The 23,534-nt window shown below is 40.4% G+C and overlaps 2 protein-coding genes across 6 annotated transcripts in view; one reads left to right on the plus strand and one right to left on the minus strand.

Annotated features, from left to right (window-relative positions):
• gria4b (glutamate receptor, ionotropic, AMPA 4b) overlaps nucleotides 1–4,335 on the plus strand; it is a 157,196-nt gene extending 152,861 nt beyond the window's left edge. For 2 of the 4 annotated variants that reach the window (XR_315412.3, XR_315411.3), the window contains exon 16: nucleotides 1,806–1,893. Coding sequence is in view for 2 of the 4 variants with exons in the window: in XM_005916062.3 (XP_005916124.1) it covers nucleotides 1,806–1,970 (165 nt within the window). In the remaining 2 variants the exon portion in view is untranslated. Of the gene's footprint in view, nucleotides 1–1,805 lie in introns of all 4 variants that reach the window. The other 2 variants (XM_005916062.3, XM_005916061.3) reach the window with 2 other exon arrangements.
• A 3,903-nt stretch (nucleotides 4,336–8,238) lies between these two features.
• On the minus strand, nucleotides 8,239–23,332 carry LOC102293816 (14-3-3 protein epsilon). Of its 2 annotated transcripts, XM_005916065.3 has the most exons (7): nucleotides 23,102–23,332; nucleotides 17,687–17,886; nucleotides 15,880–15,986; nucleotides 14,858–15,064; nucleotides 13,778–13,914; nucleotides 12,749–12,803; nucleotides 8,239–9,350 (listed from the first exon to the last, which is right to left on the minus strand). In XM_005916065.3, the coding sequence occupies exons 1-6, from the start codon at nucleotides 23,163–23,165 to the stop codon at nucleotides 12,796–12,798; spliced, it is 723 nt and encodes a 240-aa protein (XP_005916127.1). In that variant the 5' UTR covers nucleotides 23,166–23,332; the 3' UTR covers nucleotides 8,239–9,350; nucleotides 12,749–12,795. The 2 variants fall into 2 exon arrangements, with proteins under 2 accessions (XP_005916127.1, XP_005916126.1); XM_005916064.3 differs by lacking the exon at nucleotides 12,749–12,803 and having other exon boundaries at nucleotides 23,102–23,331.
• Between the last annotated feature and the right edge of the window lie 202 nt (nucleotides 23,333–23,534).

Consider the following 23,534-nt stretch of genomic DNA (forward strand, 5'->3'; position numbering starts at 1 on the left):
CTCACACCTTTCATCACAAATTTACAAGTTATTACTTTACTTTTAAAAGTTCATTAACAAATATTGGTCATAAGAGAAATATTACTAAGTAATTAACTTTAAAATTGTTTCTTTTTATAATATCTATTTGAAATATAAGTATTTCCTAGCATTTTACAACTAAATTACTAGAACCACGCCAAACGGTGTTTACTATGTTACCTTATACTATAATTATACAATACAGTACACCGTACATATTTATTAGCCCACCATCTGTCAGATCTATGACAGGTGGTCTAAATTTATTAACATCTGTAAAATTAAAAGATTAAAAGTAAAATTTCTATTTACGTTTTAAAATGAGAATTACAAATTTCAGTTAACTGGTTTTTATTTATTTATTGTAGATGACCCCATGGATCTCATCCCAGTTTATACTTATTTCACTTTATTCTATTGTGATTTTAAAATTCTTGTTTATTAACTTATTAAGTTATTGTATTGTATAGTATTGTATTGCCCTTCCAAACATTTGTAAAATTTTCTAAAAGTCACTGAGTTTTCCTTCCACCTAGATATTCCATGGTCTACTCCTTAAGTGTAATTACTAAAAATAGGAAGTGTTCAAGGACCACAGTGACTCAGCCACTGGATTGGCAGACCACGTAAAATTACAGAGCGGGGTCACATAAAGTTATTCAAATACATTTATTTTTTAATGTTAAAAAATAAACACCTAGAAACATTTTTTATTAAAAAGAGAGTTCATCCTTTATCCGGCATTAACATCAGCACAGAGAGTGTGCACCAGGAGCTTCATAGCACAGGTTTCCATGGCTGAGCCGGTTTCGTAGGTGGCCCAGCACTTCTGACAGCAAACTGTATATTTTACCTTCCTTCTCTTTGCCCACCTGGAGTACCATCACAGGCCACCGGGGGGCTGCAGTGATGTTTAAAGACACATCAAAGTACTGTTTGGTTCAAAGCTATGGAAGCCCGTTTCCGCCACTAAAAAAATAAAGGATCCATAACTCAAAATTTCGAGTTATTTTCTCAAAATTTCGATTTATTAACTCAAAATTTTGAGAAAAGCAACTCGAAATTTCGAGTTAGCGCTGCCAATCAGTAATCTACGTGAATGACGTCATTTCCTTGTTACCCGGAAGCTGAAGCCCTCAGCTACAAATGCTACAGCTAAGCTACCGGTATTACATCCAGTCGTGAATGCACAGATTGCTGAGTGTTTTCAGCCTGGCTTCACAAATGATGAAATCCCTGTGTTATTAGCTGAATCACATGGTGTTACTATCAGCAAACGTACTCGCGAAAGCGCCAATTTGTTGGGATACGTTTTTGAGTGCGCGTTCCTCTGCGCCATATGCTTCCGGGTAACAAGAAAGCGACCTCATTCAGTATATTTTTGATTGGCAGAGCTAACTCGAAATTTTGAGAAAAGTAACTCGAAATTTTGAGTTATGGATACTAGCTTTTTTGTTTTTATTTAGTGGCGGAAACGGGCTTCCATACAAAGCTCACTCGATAAGTTTGGCAAAAAAACTTTAAAAAAAAATTTATTCTGACTGTATACTGCAATAAGCAGAATATACAAGATGTTTTTCTTTTCATTATAAAGACTTAATCAAAACTTTTTGAGGGAAGTGAATGGTTTCTAGACTACCTCTAAGAAGGTACGATGATAATAAGCAATTTCAGGTTTTATTTAAAACTCCAACAGCCTAAAACTCCAATTTGCAATGCTCCATTTTTTCTCATCTCCACCTGCTCCACACACAAACCTCTCTCTTCATCTCTTGTCTCCCCAGCTAACATTTACAGAAGCTATGAGGAATAAGGCCCGTCTGTCCATCACCGGCAGCGTTGGGGAGAACGGACGGGTGCTGACGCCTGACTGTCCCAAGGCGGTCCACGCCGGGCCTCCCATCCGCCAGAGCTCCGGCCTCGCCCTGGTCTCCTCTGAGCTCCCGTGAAAACCAAAAACCTCTCAAGTGCCTTATTCCAATAACACCACCACCAACCAATAAAGACCAACAATCACACCGCCCACAAACACAAAGTAACCACAACGCATTCACACAGCTGACGAGTCTCCTCCAGTGGGCGTGACTGGACCGACAACAAACCCCCGCTGGTTAGAGGCTAGTGGCTCGATGACTTCTCTCCGAAATCTGTGGAAACTTGAGGCAGAACTGTCTCTTTTTTTTTCTTTTAAACTGGGAAGCGTACGCTTGTGGAAAATCCACTGTGTTTTACAGCTCCAGTGACAGAAGAGGAAGAAGAGAGGAAATGAAAAATATCATGATACGTGATGAAGAGGAAGACCAGAAAACTGTAAACTTGAAACTCAGAACTTTTTTGGATTGCTGTGAATCGTCAAAAAAAGAGAAGAAAACAAAACTGAACCACAATCAAGATTGTTTCTGAAGCGTATTTGCTACATAGACACGAGCAGTGTTCAAGAGACATCACCGGATATCAACACGGGAGGGTTGACAGCTCAGTGCGCTGAAAAACATTTGTATTCATAAGAACAAATGAAGTCTGTTGATACTGAATATAAGAGCAAACATAGAAAACTGTGAAAATAATAAATATGTATATTCCGTGAACAACAACACAATGAAATCTTTAGCTGTACATAGGGATGACTGTGCTTGCTTTTTAAACAGATGTATATAGCAGATATTGTAGTGAACAGAACTTTTTTTTGGTAAATCATCTTTAAAAAGATTTTATTCATCGCAATAATGAAAAAAAGATGAAAAAGTGAAAAATGAGACGTATGGAAGGCAAAATGTGTTGAATACTTAACTTCATTATATAGGACTATTCAAACTTTTAATGTGAAGGGGTATCGACTGCCCAAATATTCTGATACCTGTTGGAAATTAATAAATATATTCAATGATGAATGTTAACTAGTGCCACCCCCAATCCTTAAACCACAACCCTCACTGTGCAGGCATAGACCCAGAGAGTCGCTCATGAGTAGAGCTTCATAAATCAAGCCTCTGCACTCAGAATATAACTATTTTTTTCATTCTTTGGTCTATTTTTTGTACTCAGAAACGTAAAAGAATTAAACGTCTGTCTCCCGGTTTTAAATGTCGACAGTCAAGTGCTATCTGGGTAGTCCTTTCTAGACCATTATGTTTGCGGAGACGTGACAAAAATCGGACGATGCCATTACTCTCGCTGTATGTTATTTGAAGTGTTTATCGCCAGTAAGACGTCAAACCCCAGCTTACGAAGCCGCCGTTTGTATGTCGAGCAGTGATTAGAGCCCTTCCTTATTTGAATCACTGTGGATCCTCCGGGGGAGGCTGGACACCCTGTAGCAGAAATGTATTTGCTTCGGTCTCAAAGTGTCCTGGTCTCTCCCGGAAGTGGACAATCTGCGATTGGATATGAAAGACGCCACATCTTCAGCAGCACCAGCCACCTTGTCCCTCCCTCCCTCCCCATCAGCGACGGCTGGGCTGGTTTTCGCCGATTCCTGGTTCGCTCATCTGCTGTAGCTCTGTGTGGAGCAGACAAACCAGCTGACGCAGTCCAGGCCGCCATGCCTTCTTGTTCTGCCATCTGTCTTTAGAGCTGAAGTGTAGTAAGGCGTCTTATTTTGGTTCCAGCTGTACATCTTTATTTTGATCTTTTTTAAGTAAAAAAAAAAACAAAGAAAAAGAAATTACAAAGTGTGATGTGATTTGTGTTTTTTCTCAGATCCATGCACCTTTAACTGTGGAATCAGATGTTTGTGTTGACCAGATGTTGTTCCCCTGTGTTTTAAAAACCATTCAACTGACCACATCTGGGTATTGGGTGGTTCATGCAGGTTTTAACAAGTTAGACTTTTTCTAAATTTCACAGTGGTGCCATTTTATTGGCTTCTGGTCCAGCATTTTTAATCTGTTTGGAATCTGTCTGGGACACCCATTTAATTTCTCCTAGATGTCTGACCTCAGTTGGTCCTGATAAGTTAGAGATCCAAGCCGAGGAGTGGAAATATCAAAGAAAGGAGGATAAAGATGGAGATGCCAAGCGGGAGGAAAAGAGGAAGACCCTTCGTGGATATTGTGAAGGACGACATGCAAAGGTTGGTGTGACAGAAGAGGATGGAAGGGAGCGCTCAAAAACAAACCATCTTTAAACAGAAGCTAGTTTTTTTTCAAGTTTGTCCTTACACGGGGACTTGGGTTTTATAGAGCTAACAAAAATGGTTCAAACAGCTTTATCGATCAGATCGAATTATAAGGCAGAGAAATGTCCACTATGCGAGGACACAGGGTCTCAGGAGGTTACAGCTGCTTTGTATAAAGACATTATTGGGTTTCTTGCTGATGCCTTACGCTGCAAGGTCACATGCGGCGTAAGGCCGCATGTGACCTTGCGGCGTAAGGCGCAAGGTCCTTTAAGGAAACGTTTAAGGAAACGTTAGAATATTGGGGAATATATTTGCTTTTTTGTGCTCTCAGTTGTTACAGTGGTGTGCGGTAGTGCAAATTTTGGTGTCGACCCAATACAAAGTAAATACAGGGCCAAAAATTGCACAGATACTTTTAACCTATAAAGGCAGCTTATGTCGAAGAGGGTTTTCTGAGATGAATCATCATTAGTCTGCAAATCCTGAATGCATTTTAATGACCACACCACGTTTCAGCTTTTCATGTATTTTGAAACTAAGTTTTTAGGAGACCTGGAATGTAAATGTGTCTGTCTCTCAAGTGCTTTGAGCTAAATATATAAAAAAAAAATTTATTTCCCCAAAATTTATTTATTTAAAACAGTCTTAGAGGACAGAAAGAAAGTATTAATACTATCGCGCTACTATCAACCCAACACCAACACCACCGTTGGTATCATTGCTATCAATATTTGAACGAGCCCAGCCACATTTAGATTAAAATATTACTTGTATAGTTAACCCTTTAAGACCTACCATAGAACCAAGTCCGCCAGAGCTTATATTATATGTTTACATGCTGTGGTGCCATTTTTGGGAATATTTCAAGTTGCTATACATCAATACAACCATTATAGCCCAAATTTGAATAATATGTATGCATTAAGTGCATAGTAATTACATAAATTGCAAAAAAGTGGAATAAACTACAAAAAAAATTGAAAATCGTTTGTTTTTTTAACGTATATTTCTAGTTAGAGAAATTTAAGAGGCTTAGCCCACAAAACTGTAAATACAAAAAAAGTTGCACAAAATAGTTTCCCACCACAGGAAATTTATTTTGAGTGTCTTTTATTTTTGAAATACACCAATTTTTATATACTGCAGGAAAAACGAAAATAAATATTATAGTGCAAATTTGCAAAAAAGCAGCATGTGCATCAAAATAAACTATTTCCAGCACTGAGTCCTAAGCATCCCAGAAACGACACAGAAAGTCATAAAGTCAAAGATAGCTTTTAAAAACACCAGTCTAGGCTCAGGAGGCCCTGATGGTAAAAAAAACAACAACTACATTTCCGCGAAAATGACGTCACGTCCGGTTTCAGCCAAATAATGGCGGACGTGCGAAAGTTCGCTGTAGGAAGTGTTACGAACAGCTGATCGGTTTGGCAAAGCATGTTTCTGGAATATTATGTTTTTGTTGCTGCAAGTGCTTTTTATACAGTTTTTGCAAAGCTTTATGTGGAAGGAAACCGTGACCTAGGACAAGCTGATGGCATAAGATGTAAGTACAACTCCTCCGGTTTCATATGCAAAACAAATTTTTGCGCTAGCTTACGTGGTCGCAGAGCTACCAGGATTTAAAAATAGTTACCCAAAACAGAGCGTGCCTGCTCCAACCGTTTTAAAGGGTTAATTAATATCTACTGTATTACCAAAAACGATTTACTATTCTCGGCCAATAAGGTATGATGGAGTATGTTTTTTAGAACCATTCTTTTAGCAAAAAAAGGAATAAAAAACTATGAAAGCGGCTCACTGCACAAAAAACTGTATTATTGAAAAATTGTGCATAGATTAGAAACACTGAAAATAATTATTGTGCAGAAAAATATTCCCCATCAGAGTAATACTGAGCTGCTTTCAAACATTTGATACTACGTTGAATCTAAAGTATCTACATATTCTAATAAATCATATTTGTAGTTGCCATCCTGTGAGGTCCACATATTTCTGAAAACAACAACAAAATAACAGCTGCTATGAGCTCAATAACACATGCCTACATCTCGATTTTGTTTAAAGTACATTAAAAAAAAATGTCAACATTAATACTAAATATATAAGCTGAATTGAAACACGGTGTTAAGGTTAACTGTCACAGGGAGATATTGACTGGATACTGATCTTAAGCCAAAATCTAGTTTTTGTACAGCTTTTTTTGTATAACTTTTGAGCATTAGTAACATGAAATAATTCATAATTTCAACAACAAAACAACAGCCGAAAAATCCACGGGTAACTCTGGATGTTTGATCTGTTTTATGATTCACTGGAGAAGACCTTTTCTTAAATGCGTATTCTGTAACTTAACTCATATGTAAGCCTCATATTTTAATACAGCATGACTATAAAGACCAGGCATTACATCAGGGAAAGGTTGAAACTACACCGCACATGAGCCTGGTGTCTGTTGTAGGTCCAAACAAAGATGTCTTTTGCTTTATGCTTGTTTTGACCTGACAAAATCCACTTTTTATTAAAGGTGAAGGTAAAAAAGTGAGGATACAGATGCTGAATCAAAGTGAGATGTTAGAGATTCCCATCACTGCCCTCTGCTGATTAAAAATGTTATTTCACTCCATGTATGACAGCTGAAGTCAGTGTGGGAAATCCTTACTTACCTGCAATTAATATTTCTGTAATCAAAATGTATAATGTTGCTATCAGCTGACACTCATTATTTTATCAGGCTCAATAGCCCATCAAAATAAGTGTGAGTATAGATGCCCAGCAAAGTAACATCACCAGGACTGAGGCGTCGTTCCATGTCAGTTTCACGCCACCTCAGATTTATGGGGCGGAAAACACCAGGAATAATATACACTTAAAAGAAACTGGGCAAAATTCCAGGTCCTTTGTGGTTTTTGGATATTTTCCTAGCTTTTCTTCCATAACACATACATAATATATACAATATTCATAATATTCTTTAAAACTGTCCAAATTAGGTGGACTGGATTCACAGATATTAAAACTTGAATATGACAAAGAACACATTTTCATCCAACTCCCATTGAGTGGAGAGTTTCCGTAAAAACCATCATAAATTTGGGATAAAATATTATCTCTGATTTTCTCAGTATGAACTTTTGAAATATTAGGAACATTAGGAATTTAAAATGTAATATTACAGGAATTATGTGATGACAAATGACCAAAAAATTGAAACCTTTATGAAAAGCATCTACTAGGTTCCACTTGTTCCTGAATCGGTGAAACACGTTTGTCGTTTCCACAGCAGCAACAGTTTCAGTGCTGTGCTTTGTTGGAGGCTGACATGTTTAGGCATGTGTTGCCAGGAAACAATAATGCATGCTTAATTTGCCATGAAATAATGAAACGAGACCCAGCTGGCTATTTAACTGGCTGTCGGCTGATGGTTTATTACATGGGTGTTAAACACAAGGCCGGGGGACCCAGAACTGGCCCGGCACAGACTCTGTGGGCTGGATTTGACCCTTTAACTGCAGGTTTTACAGCTTTCCTCACTCACAGCCATTCATGCTACACCAAATTAACCATCAAATGACAAAAGTTACTGACTTCTCATGACCAACTATAATTTTTGGACCAACTTTAAAAAACAAAACAAAAAAAAGAACCTTTGTGTGAATTAAAAACCATTTGCTCTATAGTTCCAGGACCGTCTGGGTAACGAGCTACCTGAACTGTTTCTTAGACAGATTCTTTACTGGCTAGAACTGAGCAAACTGAGACTTGCTGTTGAAATTGCACTTTAATACAATATCTCAAGAATTGTGTGTTTAAACATGGCTTTTAATTCCTGATGAAAGTCTGAACTGTAATCACTCGCTGTTTAAATCCACTGTGATGCACAGACACAAAACTACAAATAAGTGTGTCATTGTCTGAAAGCTTACAGTCCTAACTGTAGGTTAAAGCCATGTGTCGGTCCTACAGCGCCCCCATGACTGTGATCCAAGAATATCCTCTCACGCTGCAGGTCAGATACCCTCTGATCAACACAACGACAATTTCTTTTCCGAATTTCATGGATTTTAAACTGAAATAAATAAAAAAAAGAGACATGATTTTCAATTTGAAGTTTAATGTTAATTCCATGCTGTGTTTCAGTAAGAATACAGATGGTACTTGTGGCTCCGGTGAGAATATCCAGTAGTACAAATCAGATTCACTTTACACATACTGAACAGAAGGAGTAGGAAGAAGAGGAGGATGAGGAGAGGGAAGGGACAGAAGAAAACCTGAAAGAGTCAGGGGAGTAAAGATACAGCAGGCCTCTATTTCCCAAACTGTTTTTATATAGTGCCAATGCAAAACTGCATTACGTTACAATCAAAGAGTGTTGAGCAATCCCCTCCCACGCTCACACTGATGCACATTTTGTCTGTTAAAAAGCCATTACCTAACTATCTGCCATTAGCGAAAGCGCTACAGCCTCGCAGCACAAAACTTGGTCCAAAGAGTGGACAAGGAGAGAGGTCAGAGCGATGCTCGGAGGTGGGGGACGTTTCGTAATTTAACAAAAAAAGAAAGAAAGAAAATGAACATGTGTTGAAGAAGCAGGTGTAGTAACCACAAAAAAGAAAATGTAACGAGGGCACTTAGTTCTTCCAAAAAGCTTTAACACATCCCTTTTAAACCTCCCATCACTGCTGTGTTTCCTCAATGTGACAACTGACGAAGCACGGACAAGATACTGATCATCAACACACGCGCGCACATACACCGGAAAACAGCAAAGTATCGTCTTTAAATAAACTCTTGCACGTGTTACAAATACAGGCAAGCGTACTTGGCAACAGATGATAACAGCAAAATAAAGCAAAATAAAAACTGTGCAAGAGGACGTGAACCTTAAAGGGGGTACAGGCGTGCAAAAAAAAGAAAAAGTAATAAAACTAAGTGAAAACCCCCAGGGTGGGAAAAACGAGGGAGATGGCGTGCATACGAGGAGAAAAAGGTGGGGCAGGAGGGTGGAAATGGAGGGGATTGTAGAGTAGGAGTGGGCTGCAGAGTAAACCCAGCTGAACACTGTGGCTGGGGACAGGAGACAGTGCTGGGAGGAGGGAGTTAAGAGAGGAGGAGGAGGAGGAAGAGGAGGAGAGCTTGTCTTGTGTTGTTCGGTCTCACTGGGCCTCGTCCTCCGCATCTTGCAGTGCTTCTTTGTTCTGTTCTTCACCTGAGATGGAGACAAAAAGCACCAACAGTCACTGGGCTGCTGCTATACACTTAAAGACATTTCAACAGCATCACCGGTGACGAGCAGCATGAAGTGAAGCATGGATATCCAAACTACGGGACGGTTTGCCAGTCACGGATTTAGCCTGGACCTTAAAATATTGAATTTTTAGGCTTCATCCATGGTTGGAAAACTGCCTGTAAATCAGAAAATGATCAAATACTCACATAAAAGTACGTAACAGCTGTATAAAGAGCAGTAAGTACGATGACGGCACTAATTTAAAAGCCCTTTATGGTCCAAATGGAGTGAAATTAAGAAGATTAAACAGGGTTTGACATAACCTGTGTCCTGTGGGGCAAGCAGACTGGCCAGCTGCTGTTCTGTGACAGTGTTTCAACAGCACACAGGTATGATCTCACCTGTGAAGTAACCCATTTTTACCGCTCTTTGCTGTCAGTAGCTTACTGTCACATTGAATGAAGCGTTTGAGGTTAATGAAATTAAGAGGTGTTGAAAACAGCAGGGGTTCAAGACCCAACAGCTCGAGCTTCATAGAATAAAAACACCTGCAGGTGGCTGGCATGTTTGTGTATGAAAACATTTTTGTACACACTTTAAAATATTTAAATAATATCAGCAAACCAGGAATGGGGATAAACAAAAAAAAAAAACGCTCCCACGGGTGTTTTGTGTAATATTTTCCAATATATCCCCTGGTCATCTGCAGTGAGTGTAAGCTGTCAGCCTGCTGTTTACCTCAGCTGTCAACATGCCCAGTGTGAATTATCCACATACATTTGCTGTGGAGGATGCCATCAATCTTTGTGTAACGAGTCCGAAACGAGTCGATGAGTCAGTGAAGCTAAATCTGAGGTGATGAATTATTCCTCTTGGTAAGAGCTGCAGCTGTTTCTAAAGGTTTTTTGTTTTTGTTTTTTTAAATCTTGTCAAACTCGACCAGTATGTGATTAAACTCTCGTAAAACCTGAGGATTTCCTTTAATTATTTATCAGTTTGAAAGTGTGATTTTTAGGATACTTAAGCAAAACATTAGTCGGTATAATGTTAGTTTATAACCAGCTGCTATTTGTCGTTTTCTGACTGAAAGCTGGAAACAGGAATATCTGTGGCTGAACTTTGTGCATATGCCTTTACAGGAGTTTTCCTCTTTAGGAGGAGTATATTTTAAAGAATCGCACAAACGTATTTTTCTGACATAATGTTTGTGTTCTTCTAAACCAGCGGTGTCAAACTCCAGGCCTTGAGGGCCGGTGTCCTGCAGGTAACACCCTGGGTCAACACATGTGAATACAATGATTAGTTCATTACCAGGCCTCTGGAGAACTTCAAGATATCTTGAGGAGGTGATTTAGCCATTTAGATCAGCTGTGTTGGATCAAGGACATCTAAAACCTGCAGGACACCAGCCCTCGAGGCCTGGAGTTCGACGCCTGTGTTCTAAACATTGTAAAGGTCAGTTTCTAATGGTGAAGTAGTTTGCCACTGCCCCCTCTGGTGGCTATTAGAAAGAATGCAGCTTTGAGGCACTTATGCATAGACCCAGAGACTACAGACATCTTTTAGATACAGTCCAACAAAGCCAGCCATGCATTTAAATAAGGCAACATGTGTAATCTGTCTGCAGCTGTAATGTGATAAATTTATCTAATTTTAAATACTTATGTCCCTGATTAAACTGATTTAAGTTTAAACGACCATCATTGTAATAAGTGGGAGACGCTCAGATGCTAAAAATAACCCAAACATTTACATACAAACTGCAACTTTCACCAGTGACCGTCAACGTGCAGGCCAGTAAGGAGGAGCTGTGTGCAGACTTACTAACAAGGGCGAAATGCTTTGTGAACCTGTGCAACTGGTTGCTTAGAAAGGTTACCATAGAGACCGCACAGCCATCCGTGTAATGAAGCATTGAGAGGCACAAATAACAAAGGCCTGAGAATCTGTCATGATTAAAATAGAAAGCGTAACGGTGCTCATTAGCACCGCGGCTAACTGTGATGTGAGAGCACTGCAGGACACGGAGCAGCAGCCTCACATGCTGCCACTGCAGTTCCTCCGTTATGTCACACTTCCGCGAGGCTGCGTTCACAGGTTTCCAAGCACCGACCCACACACATGTGATCTGCTGTGATGCCCCAGTGTGCAGAATTCAGTCACACCGACGTGCATTTGTGAAGAAGCAGAGTGTCCGCAAATCCTTATGGTTAAATTAGAAGATGGAGTCATTTGTATGGTCACAGGAGGAAGGTGGGTTGTGTTTCTACATTTCAGATTCACAAGCCCACAACTGTGAGACTGACACCAGCATTTAGGGTGCAAAGCTTAAAAGCTGGAAAATTAACATTATAAAAACTGAAGTCGCCTGGTTCACTTAGAATAACTGATCATGGAGATAATCGTCCAATAACAATAATTTTGAAGGGGACCTGTTACACTTTTCCAATATTTTCTATCAATTATGCAAAGTCACAGTGGTGGAGGCTCATATTAAACATGGCTCACATGATGAGGGGAGCACATGCACAAGGCTCAGGTTTCAGACTGCTCTAAACACTGTTTCCCGAAGTTTTTTCTACTCTTGGCTCTGCATGATGCCATTGAGAGTTTGAGAGGGGCAACCAATCAGAATAAAGGTGGCTTGTTTCAAACCACAAAGTTGCGTAACCATGCAAAGCCATTCCTGTAGAGGATAAGAATTAAAATATTGAGCAAAGGGACAAATAAGCTACATTTTATAGCTAGATTTAGTTCCTTTGTGTAACTGCACCTCACTGTGATACTTAAAACCTTGGCATAGTGACGCTTCAGCTTTCTCATTAAGACATTTAAAGCAAATGGTCTGGTTCTTATACAGTGCTATTCAAAGCGTTTTAGTAGTTGACCAGCTACCTCCTGAGCTAGAGCCACCCCTGATGTGTCAAACTGGTCTCAAAGACAGTCTGGATATACTTTTGTAATATTATTAAGCACCTAAATATTACTTTATGAAAGGTTAAAAACACAAAACTGCCATTTAAAGTAGTTTAAATTGTTACAACTCCGATGTGAATGTGTTTTACTTCATTTGACAAATAATTATACTTAAAATCTGACTAGGCCAAGAAGCAGATTCGGGACGTCAGCTGTTTACTAGGAGGTATTTCAGCCTTTTATCTAAGTTTTTTTTGACTTGCGGACACCCTGAAGACAATCAAACATAGTGCTGAAAAAAGTGGAAGAGGTTAGCAACACAATGCGACAAATTACCGCTCTGTACCCCTAAAATCACTGGACTTGGTGCTGTGAGTAAGTTAGTGAGGGATGTTAGGGTGGTGAGGCAAGACTAACGGCTTGAGGTGGAAAAAAAGCCCAAGACAAGAGGAATGACTTACAAAATAGACCTTTAAAAACAGAGAAGAGAGAAGGAGGAGGGCTGTCCTTAAGAATCTACAGGGGAGAGAAGTTAAAAGATTTCGTGAGTATCGACCCTGAAAGGAGGGAGTGATTTTATACACTGCTCAAAAAAATTAAACACTTTTTAAATCAGAGTTTAGCACCAAGTCAGCTAAACTTGGGGGATACTGATCTAGTCAGTTAAGAAGCAGAGGGGGTGGTTAAGGGAAAAAATACCAGACGCCTCCGCCTTTAAAATTCTCATCTTCTCTGGCTGATTTTTCTCTAGTTTTATGTTTGGATAGGGTCACTCTCACTACTGGTAGCATGAACTGATACCTAGATCTTACAGAGGTTGCACAGGTAGTCCAACTCCTCCAGGATGGTACATCAATACGTGCTATTGCCTGAAGGTTTGTCAGACCCTACGCTGGTACAGTGGGTCCTGGTTCCTCCTGGTGCATGATGATGCCCGGCCTCATGTAGTGAGAGTATGCAAGCAGGCTCTTTACACCACTGATTGGCCCCAGCATCCGCCAATAGAACAACAATTTTGTTTTGGTCCTTCCAATGCTGCCAGACCTCAGACCGCCCAGGAACTCAGTGATGCCCTGGTCCAGATCTGGGAGATCCCAGTGGACACCATCTCTTAAGGAGAATGCCCCGAGGTTGTCAGGCATGCATGCAAGTACGTGGGTGCAATAAAAACTACCATAATACCATTTTTGCGTTACTGCAGTGAAATTCTGGCAGAATGTACTAGCCTGCCATCTTTGAATTTAGCTCTCTGTATGTTAAAAGCTTTCATTTCTGTCAAATGATGTAGCATCCTAACACATTACCATGCCCATATCAATATAGTTATCCAGTAATTTTTTGGAGCAGTGTAGAAACCACAGAACTCAGAGGAAAGGCCGGACGAAACCTGTTTGCTAGATTTTTGACCATAAAAGAGGCAGAAATAAAAAAGGGGCAAACAAAGAAAGCAGAAATACTAAGCCTGAACAGTAAAGTCATGGTTCTCTCACCATCTCCCTGCACATCTGAGGTCCATAGTGTCAAGTTGTCACGTAGCAACTGCATGATAAGCGTAGAGTCCTTATAGCTTTCCTCACTCAGGGTATCCAGTTCTGCAATGGCATTGTCAAATGCTTCCTTCGCCAACCTGTCAGCAGAGAAGATACGAACCAACACAGAGGAGCTGAGGATTCACTTCACACAGTGGAAGCACAGACATATCAAAAGTGAAGCAAATGTGGAAGTGTGACAGTCGGATCCACCATTCATCCATCACATCTGGTGTCCAAAATGTAATTATTTTTCTTAATCCATGGACCATTCTGGATATTTATGTGTGCCATCTATTCATTTTCTGCTCCTTATCTGGGTCCAGGTTGCAAGTGCAGCAAGCTAAACCCTGCTCACCTTCTCCAACTTATCTAGATATACTCCCAAATGTTCCCTGGAGGCTCTTCCCATGTCCAACCTGGAAGATATCCAGGAAGCAGCCTGGTGAGATACCCAAACAAATGTCCGGCTGGTGCCAGTGTGATCTTTTTTTCAAACTGGAAAACTGTAGTCCTTTGCCGATAAGCTACGCTGTGAGACGAGTCAAAATAAAGTCAATGTGGTTGAATAGCCAGTTCACGAATCATTTCATCTGGCACCCCTGGATGGCTCAACTCCTAAACGATGCTCCTCTTTGTAATGAGTAATGAAAGGCAATAATGAGAGACCGAGAGTCCAAGCTGCTTATATTATCCAAGTCTTCTTTTTTCAGCCTACCACAAAAGTAAGAAATAAATAAACTACTGAACAGCACAAAATTGACTTACATTTTAATTTCCTTCTATAAATCATTCCATTAAAAAGCATAAGATGACATCCACAAACTGCTTTTACTTTCACACCTTTTTTTTTTAGTTTGTAGTTTCCTTTCAGTTCACTAACAATCTTGAAGCCTCACGTGATGTAAAACCCCCGTAGCCCCATCAAAGACGCCACAGGAAGTCCTGCTTGTAGACGTCAAACTTGTTTTGTTGTTTTCGTGCACCCCCCACACACACACACACACACACACATCAAAAACAACTATCTCGTGCACTCACCTGCAAGCACGGTCCGGCGAGTTGAGGATTTCATAATAGAAAACAGAAAAGTTAAGGGCCAGTCCCAGACGGATGGGGTGCGTTGATGGGAGTTCGATCATGGCGATGTCGCTCGCAGCTTTGTACGCTACCAAACTGTTCTCGGCTGCCTCCTTCCTGTCGTTGCCTGTGGCAAACTCTGCCAGGTACCTGTGGTAATCTCCCTTCCTGAGTGGGGCAAACACAAAGGCCATGAAGAACATATGGGCAATCTGAAGGGTAAAGCCACTTTTAACTGTTCAAAATAAATCAGGGGTATTGGTTAATACTTATCATGGAAAAAGATTTTTTTTAATAAAAATGAACAAAGACCACATTAGGATCATATAAGTACAGTTAGACCGGCGCCTAATCCCCTTAACTAGGGCACAATTCTAATCAGAGAAGCATCTTTTAGAGGGCAACTAAAGAGAGTAAGCAAAACACTCCTGAAACAAGCTTCGTTTACTCCCAAGTTTGTGATTTTCCTTCAAGCATCTACTTTTTAAATTTAAGAGAGGTACCGTGTACCATTTCATCGTGGGAGATGGAGCTTAAAAATGCATCCAATTTTTCTGACAGGCCAGTTTCTGCACAGTGCATGATTTTTACCCCACAGCCTCCAGACTTCAGCTTCACCTCAACCTTTAATGGTTTATTCTAAATGGGACAGGGCTGTGCTCCTCTAAATAAGGCCACAGAAACAGAGAAAAATACTAAGTAATAAATATCAGACTATCATTTGTGATTAAAAGTTTAGTCTAGTTATGCAAGGCATCACAACCCAACAGTATCTTAACAAAATGAGAGAAAATGTGTTAGCAAATGTTTTTGTTAAATAGCCAAACAACCCGAAATTAACATTTGCTTATTTAACAATCGATTCTGCAACAACAAACATACATTAAAAAACTCAGAATGTCCCATAATTTGTAATAATCTGGGCGACCACACCACTTTCCTCATTTTGTTAGTACAATTTCAGATATGAACTGGATACCTACATTTTATAGTAGAAAACCTTAGATTCTCCCGTGGTAGCAGCTAAGATGAGATGCTTGTCCAGTACATCCAGAATGTCATTGCAGATTGATTTCAGCTCTTTCTCAACCTGCAGAACAAAACACAGATGCTTCTGTTAGTACACCATGTTCCTACTCACTCTGTGTGCTTTGAGACCTTTGCAGATATTGGCGTGTTCAATTAGACAGCACTAACCTGACAGTGTTTGACAGCCACTCTTGTGCTAGCTAATGCTATAAAAACTTTTTCCAACTTGTTGTGCCTTTTCCATAGTAACAAATAAGCAGTAAACAATGCCACAAAGAAATAAAGAAATGCTTCCCATTGATGGCTAACTTATTACCTGGACCAGGGACCTGGTCTGGTCTCCACTTAAGCAAACAGGGCTTCTTCCTGGCTTTTCACAATAAAAGCCTTCATTATATAGTAATATGATGGCTACTTACGACAGACCTCTCTCCTTTATCTTTTTTATTTTTAGGTTATGAGACACATTTTAACAAATGAATATTTGACATCTATGAAGCTCATTTTGATGTCCATTAACAAAACAGCAAACAAAACAAAAAGGTGAAAAAAGCTTTTTGTATAAAATGATGATAAATATAGTGGAGACCAGAGAAAGTTGAATAACATAATTCTAAAAAACCTAAATATAATGCATTTGCTTCAATGCTTCGTTTAATCCACAACTCGGTAGCGCTCAGCTGTCACCATGTAAGCGCAAGCGCTTCACCCACATTTACGACTAAAAATAGACCTGCAATTCAAGGCTTCAGAGTTAGATTCGAATCAACACAAAATATATTAATTAAATAAACTGTATTAATATTTGAAAGTAGTTTTCTAAGTCTTTTTTTTTTTTTGCACGGCAGTAAAACTGAGCCGCTGACCTGTAGCCGTTAACATGGACACTGAATTACTATTAACATCTACACCATCAGAACGTCTGCAGCAGGAAACTTCAGTTCTGAGAGTGCTGATATGCTCACTTTTCTATACGTCGTTCTTTATTTTCTACAGGCTTACAAGCCCATATTCTTACTCACTAGTACATTTAAGCACACACACCCCACATCCCAAATTGACCTCATCCAGGAAATGAAACTGAATTTTTTTTTTGCCTCATGCTAATGTAAGAAAGAAGAGTAAAGGCTGGTTAACTTTATGTCTTAGTGTAGGTTGTAGGTCTATTTGACTTTACTGTGCTGGTGATTATTTAAAAGGAATGAGCTGAGCTTTTTATTTGACTGATATTTAAAATATGCAAGTTCATTTTGAAAGACCTGTTTGTTTTTTTTATCTCTTGAATATTTATTATGATTATTAAGAAAAGTATTTCTCATAGGATTACTGGATGGATACGATAGAATACTTTATTAATAAAATAATCAAGTTTTGCAGCTGTAGCATAGAGCTTAGGGGATTTAACTCCAGAGTCAGCATGCAGTTAGTCCCACAGTGGGCGTTCTCTGAATTCTGCTGTTACTGGGAGTTTCTCTGGAGCATAATTGGGGAAAAAATGCAATTTAGAGTTATTTCGTGGCTGCCACCCGACTCATCATTTTGGGCTGTGAAACCATTTCCTGGAGGAGAGCTCTCATCTCCATGAAATAACTGTGCAGGTACTAATGTCTAACCAGAGCTACCTCAGTCCTGAGGGTTTGTTTTTTTTAATCACTCTGTGAAGTAGTGGCAAGAAGAAAAAAATACAATCACGTGTGGTAAGAGCAGAATCAGAATGAAAAACAAGGACAGCATCAGATGTGGGTTTAAACTGCGTCTGACCGTTTTCCTGTATTCTCGGATCATCTTTAGTTTGTCTTCGCCTCCTTTGTTTTCTTCTTTCTGTTCGAGGCTGCTGATTATCCTCCAGGAGGCTCTCCTGGCTCCGATAACGTTCTTGTACGCTACAGAGAGAAGGTTCCTCTCCTCCACCGTCAGCTCCACGTCCATACTCGCCACGTTCTTCATCGACTCCACCATTTCTGAAAGAAGCAAAATAGAAACAAACGGCTGAATGTCGGGTGAATTATCCACAGGACGAGGGGAGCAATGTTGGAACTACCATGATTTTCCTTTTAAAGCTTTAAACTCAGTTTCAGGCTGTTTTAAGCTTCACCCATATAGGAGAGGGGATCCAATCAGAAAAATGCTTTCTGAAGGGTGGGGATAGGGGAGCCCTCTGGTTTTAGACCAGGGGTGGGGAACTCCAGGCCTCAAGGGCCGGTGTCCTGCAGGTTTTAGATGTGACCTTGATCCAATCACAGCTGATTTAAATGGCTAAATTACCTCCTCAACATGTCTCGAAGTTCTCCAGAGGCCTGGTAATGAACTAATCATTTGATTCAGGTGTGTTGACCCAGGACGAGATCTAAAACCTGCAGGACACCGGCCCTTGAGGTCTGAAGTTCCCCCACCCCTCTTTTAGACAGTCAAGAGGCTCCACTGAGGCCTAATTTAACACAAATAAAGATTATTTTGAAATGCGAATCATGCAAAGCCACTCTAGGAGAATTAAGGAGGTTTAAAGGAGGGGTTGCTGAAGGAGCTAATACTCCAATATTTGAGCTGAAGTATTAAATTTACTTTTTAAAAAAGGACCACAGAAGCAGTAACTTCCTAGTGTTCAGACCTTCTGTTTGCAAGAGGTAGCCAATAAGAAAAAAAAGTGCGAAAAGGGAGAGGAGCCAAGATGGCTTGGTTCAGGCAGTGGGCATATTTAAAATAAATAATGATCACTTTCAATTGTGAATCATGCAAAGCTACTCTAGCAGATTTCAAGATCAAAAATAGGAAATTTGCATCAATTTCATTACATCTGATTGGAATTATAAAGAGAAATTTTCTGCTGGGTTAAACAACAAAAAAGGTAAATGTGAAAATATTTCTGCTTTAATATTCAGCACTGAGTCTTCATTACCGTTATTAACATTCATTGTTTTTAAATTAAAAACAAGCACATCTTCATGCCATTAGCTCAGTCCTGAAAGGTTTCTGTCATCTTCAGTGATTTATTAATGGAGCGCCCGGGATGCTGACCAATTATAAACTCCTCTAATGTAGACATTTACCATCGTGGACACCTTCGGGGAGGCGATGGAAACTGAGCCAGAACATTAAACCAGAGGGCTGAGCCAAATCATCTTCAGTACTTTAAAACATCTCATGTTTGATTCATGGCAGCAAAACAAAACGATTGGCACTTATCTCAGGAGTAATTCATCAGCACAACGAGCTTCTTCCCCGAGGAGTCAAATAAATGAGGCAACGGGGAGCCTCTTTAATCAAGAACACAAACACCGAAAATTAACTGGATCTGTTTCAACTTAAAAAGAAATGCCTTTATTCTAGCATGTAATAACTTACATAAGAAGCATCAAAGATGGCAGGATGAAGGACAAAAAGTGGTTAAAACAAGCCACACACCACATTAAAACATCTAATTTGGATGTAATTTCTTGCCTTGTCGCCCAGCCCAGCGCTGGAGGGAAAATACAAGTGCCAATCATCCAGTTTGTGACGTATAATCAGATACAGTCAGCAGGAGCAATGAGCTGGTTTACAAACCAGGAGGACTCAACATGCTGCTCCACCTCGGCCTGCTCTTAGAGCGAATCAGTGAGCTCCTCGTGCTTTTAAAGCATTTTTCAAGTGAAGCCTCCACAGGCTGTATTTGGACACCAAGTCATTAAAAGGAATCTGCACAAGCACAATAGACGTTCACGACCTTTTTTAGCTGTGCAGTGGCAGACAAAGCTACTCCCTATTATAGTAAAGATGTAGGTAAGTAAAAGTGACATGCATCTCTGTTTGAATACTAAAAAACTCAATTTTTTATCAGTGATCTCAATTATGTAACACTGTTATTCATTTACTTAAATGCTCAGGTATTCAACTTTGGAAAAAATGAAATTTATAGGAGATGTATTTAACATGAGGGCTGTTCTACATCTGCTTTGAATCTACACCGTGGGTACATCATAACCACAAACTTTCTGAAAGTGTAAGCCACATCGTGCTGTGCACCTCCTTAGAAACCACAGCTCGCATTAACCCGGCAGTTCAGTATTGTCGTTTCCTCTAGTGCATTTCTGGCTACTACTTCTTCTACACCCAATTTTCAAACTGACTAGAAAAGAGAAACTCCACCGCCAACTAGGATTTTGGTTGTGAACCAAAACTACATGGGCTCGACACAGCCCATAAAGTCCATCATGTAAGGATGCCCGCTGGTCCGCTCTCAGCCGTTTCTACCATAGTGCTAAATTTAAAAAATATACAAAATTGATTTAATTTTTTATTCAGTATGCTGTCAAATGAGTGACTGAGCACAAAACGAACGCAGATTTCTGCTTCGGCTTTGTGACCCAGAAGCTACGTCCACGACCTCTACCAAAGGAATTCTGCAGGTGCCAACATGTTCAACAAGAGGCCTGGAGATCCCCAGAGTAGCCGAAAAGTGGATCAGAAGAGAGGAAGGCTCTTGTCCAATCATTGATTTCCAAACACCAGGCGCAGGGGGTGCTGTCGACATTTCAACAGCACTGGGTGAGTGACTCTTCCAGTCTGCATGTTGAAGTATTCTTGGGACAATATATTGAACCCCGAGTTGCCCTTGATACAACCATCAGAGGGTGAGAGTGTGGAAATGTTAGGTTAAAAGCACTTAGGCATAGGAGAAATACTTCTATGAAGCATTAATTATAGTAGAAAAGCACTGCGTAAGTGCCAAATCCAATATGCATTAGCCATTATCGGATTTCTGCTTGTTTGAAATTGTTACTTTCCAGCTACATGCAGGAAAAGCTTGCTTTTGCCTGTACTGCAGCAACCTGTTCCTGTGATGTTTTATTCCTTTTTGCCTTTGTTTCTCTTCCTCAATTACTTCAGCTGGAAGCTTTTTATAAGCAGCAGCACCCCAGAAAGACAGACCAGCCTAAAAATAGCACAAACACAGACACTGGCGTGTTTGTTTGCACAATGATTAACCCATAAAATGCATGATGAAATGCAAATTTATATTGACGGCAGGGAAATTTCTGTGCCCCATCAACAAAAAAAAAAAAGAGGCAGACACTCTGAACCAAATGGCTGCAATTAATACCAGCAGCTGCAGACAAACTTGGGAAATGTGACTTTTTGTTGAGAAAGAGGTTCGTTTTCACACTCTGAACCAGACAAACGGAGATCAGAGAGTGTGGAAAGTGCACAGTTTAACACATCAGCGATGCTTTCACGCATAAACTCCTGCACACAGCAGGAGGTAGGCCATTTTACACCAGGGCTGGGCGGTATGCTGGTCATAATTCCACGCATGACACGAATCTTTCAAATACTGATAAACTGGAGAACAGCCAAAGAGCCAGCTGTGGTTTCTATACTGACCACCGGGAGCGATGCAGAGCGACAAACCGAGCATCTGTCTTCCACACGGTTTTAGTCATATGACGCAAGAATTAAACATCCTCTGCTAGCACTCTTAAAAAGGGCAAACATCATGGCACTATAATCTGAAGAGTAAACTAGGGCATGCTGGGTAATGCTAACTTACAGCCTGTTGGAAGCGGCTCCGTCAAAAGTGTGGAAAGACTCCACAATAACTAATTGAGGAGCCCTGCCGTCAGTTTATTTAAAAGGAGACTTGCTTTGCAGCTCTGCCAAAACACAGTAACAAGGAAACAGACATGGTTTTAAACATGGACGTAGCTTCCACATTGGAAACAAAGGCAATGTCTGCTGCAGTAAATCTGCACCACCAGACAGCGACAGCTGAGCTACAAAAAGACTTCCGGTACTATTGATGTTCATGAGAAATTCGCCGCAAGTACGTTCCTGCTCAGTTTATGGGCTCAAGGGCTTGTAAAGATCATTACGCTCATTGTTAAGGCTAACAATTATCGAGCTACTTTGCCAGTAAAGAAGCACCCCCTCCTCGTTACATCCGATTCGTTTTTAAACCGCGATGGCGAAAGCCTTCAAAATAGGACCTCAGATGCCAATGGGTGATGTCACTATATTTACATCTTTTTGATACAGTCTATGCAGGGAATCAGGTGAGGATAACTCAATGCTAACAGCTGTTTTCACTTGAAAACTTGACTCATTTGTGCCACAACATGGAGTTTATACACTAGCAGCAACAGACCAAATGTTAGCTTTATTTATAAACGGTGGCAAAAACAGCACAAACAGACCACCTCTGTGCTTAATATTAGTTCTATTTAAACAACTGAGCAAATTACTGTTCTAATTGAAGAATGAAGTGTGTCATGTTTGTGGTGGCTGCTTTGGCTTATTTTACTTGTTGCATGGCAATATGCAGTTTCTAGAAAGAGGAATTTAACTAAGGAACTGCAAGGCATGCAATACTAATAAGATTTCCTTGCCTCATGACTGTGTACATTTACCAATATATTTTTTGAGATTACTGAAAGGCACTAAAGGCAAACTAAAACTCTTCAGGTACTGGCTCATCTGGACTTCTGATCAAGATTACAGTTTAGGTACAAGACTAACATCTTATAATGACCAGGCTGAAAAACACCTTGTAGTTTGCCAGCTACGGCGCAAATTGAGAAGCCCCTCAGAGAAGAAGAAAAAAGTTGATCCGCACAGAAATTCCTCAAACGTGATTTTAAGAGCTTAATTACGTGCACGTTTTCCATTAGACTCACTGCCACACGGGCTTCTCTTGAAACCCTTTGTGGGGCCGATTTGTAAGCAATAACTGGAGCCGTTTTCTGGGGATTTTTCCACTCGTTATTGATCAGAAAGATCAGCGTCAGCGGAGCTGCAGGTCGTGTTTGTAGTGGTATGGGCATTCGTCGTGGTTTTTCTGAATGGAGTTCGGCGTGACGGGGCTGAAGAAAGGCTAGCCAGCTAGTTAGCCGTTTAAATAGCTCGCTAACTAAGAAGAACCGCTTAGCACCGCGTAACTAACACAAATGTTCGCTGGCAGCAGTGCACACCGCGGGACACGCTTTCCAGCACGCTGGCTGCGCCTTCCTCATGAGCTGAAAACTACATTTAAACGTATATTGTTTCATTCGGCTGGGGAAACCTCCGCCATTTTGTCTCGTCTCACCCAACAAATCCATGTGAACTGCTTCACCTGCGTCTCCAAACCCCCTGCGCAGGGAGACAGAGGGGGAAAGAGGGGCCAGGCGGTCTGCAACCACCGATATCTGTCCGCAGCCTTACCGTCATATCTCTCCGCTTGTTCGGCGAGTTTAGCCTGGTATACTAAGTTCTCTCTGTCCGCCATGGTGCTCGGATACTGGGGCTTTTCGTGGCGTCCCAGTGGAAAGGGAGGATTATCGGCTGCTCTGCGATTCCTGGTGGTGGATCAGCAACAGCACTGTCGCTTCGCTGAACCGAAGAGCCACCGGTAGCACTGGCGTAAAGATGGCGCCGCTGCTCCATCCGGGAAATCCACGCAGCGGACTCATCCACGCCTCCAGCCTCCAGCCAAGTCAATAAAATATATTCAAATAAAATCAACAATAAAGGTAGTGATTTTAAAAAAAAAAGAAGTGCGTGAATGAATAAAAAAGTCACGTAAATAAATTTAAATAAAACTGAAATTAAAAAATAAACTTCACGTTATATAAAAAATTAAGGTCATTAAAAAAAC

The sequence above is a fragment of the Haplochromis burtoni genome, unplaced genomic scaffold (assembly GCF_018398535.1).
Source record: "Haplochromis burtoni strain Fernald_Lab_line unplaced genomic scaffold, NCSU_Asbu1 Contig_17, whole genome shotgun sequence".
Classification (NCBI taxonomy): domain Eukaryota; kingdom Metazoa; phylum Chordata; class Actinopteri; order Cichliformes; family Cichlidae; genus Haplochromis; species Haplochromis burtoni.

Coding starts and splice junctions, on each gene's coding strand:
- LOC102293816 (XM_005916064.3), bottom strand. CDS start 23,165: ATGGCGGACAGAGAGAACTTAGTATACCAGGCTAAACTCGCCGAACAA. Junction 13,915..14,857: donor TCGCCGGACCGTGCTTGCAG/GTGAGTGCACGA, acceptor CTCTGCTGACAG/GTTGGCGAAGGAAGCATTTG. Junction 9,351..13,777: donor CTCAGATGTGCAGGGAGATG/GTGAGAGAACCA, acceptor TCTCCATCTCAG/GTGAAGAACAGAACAAAGAA.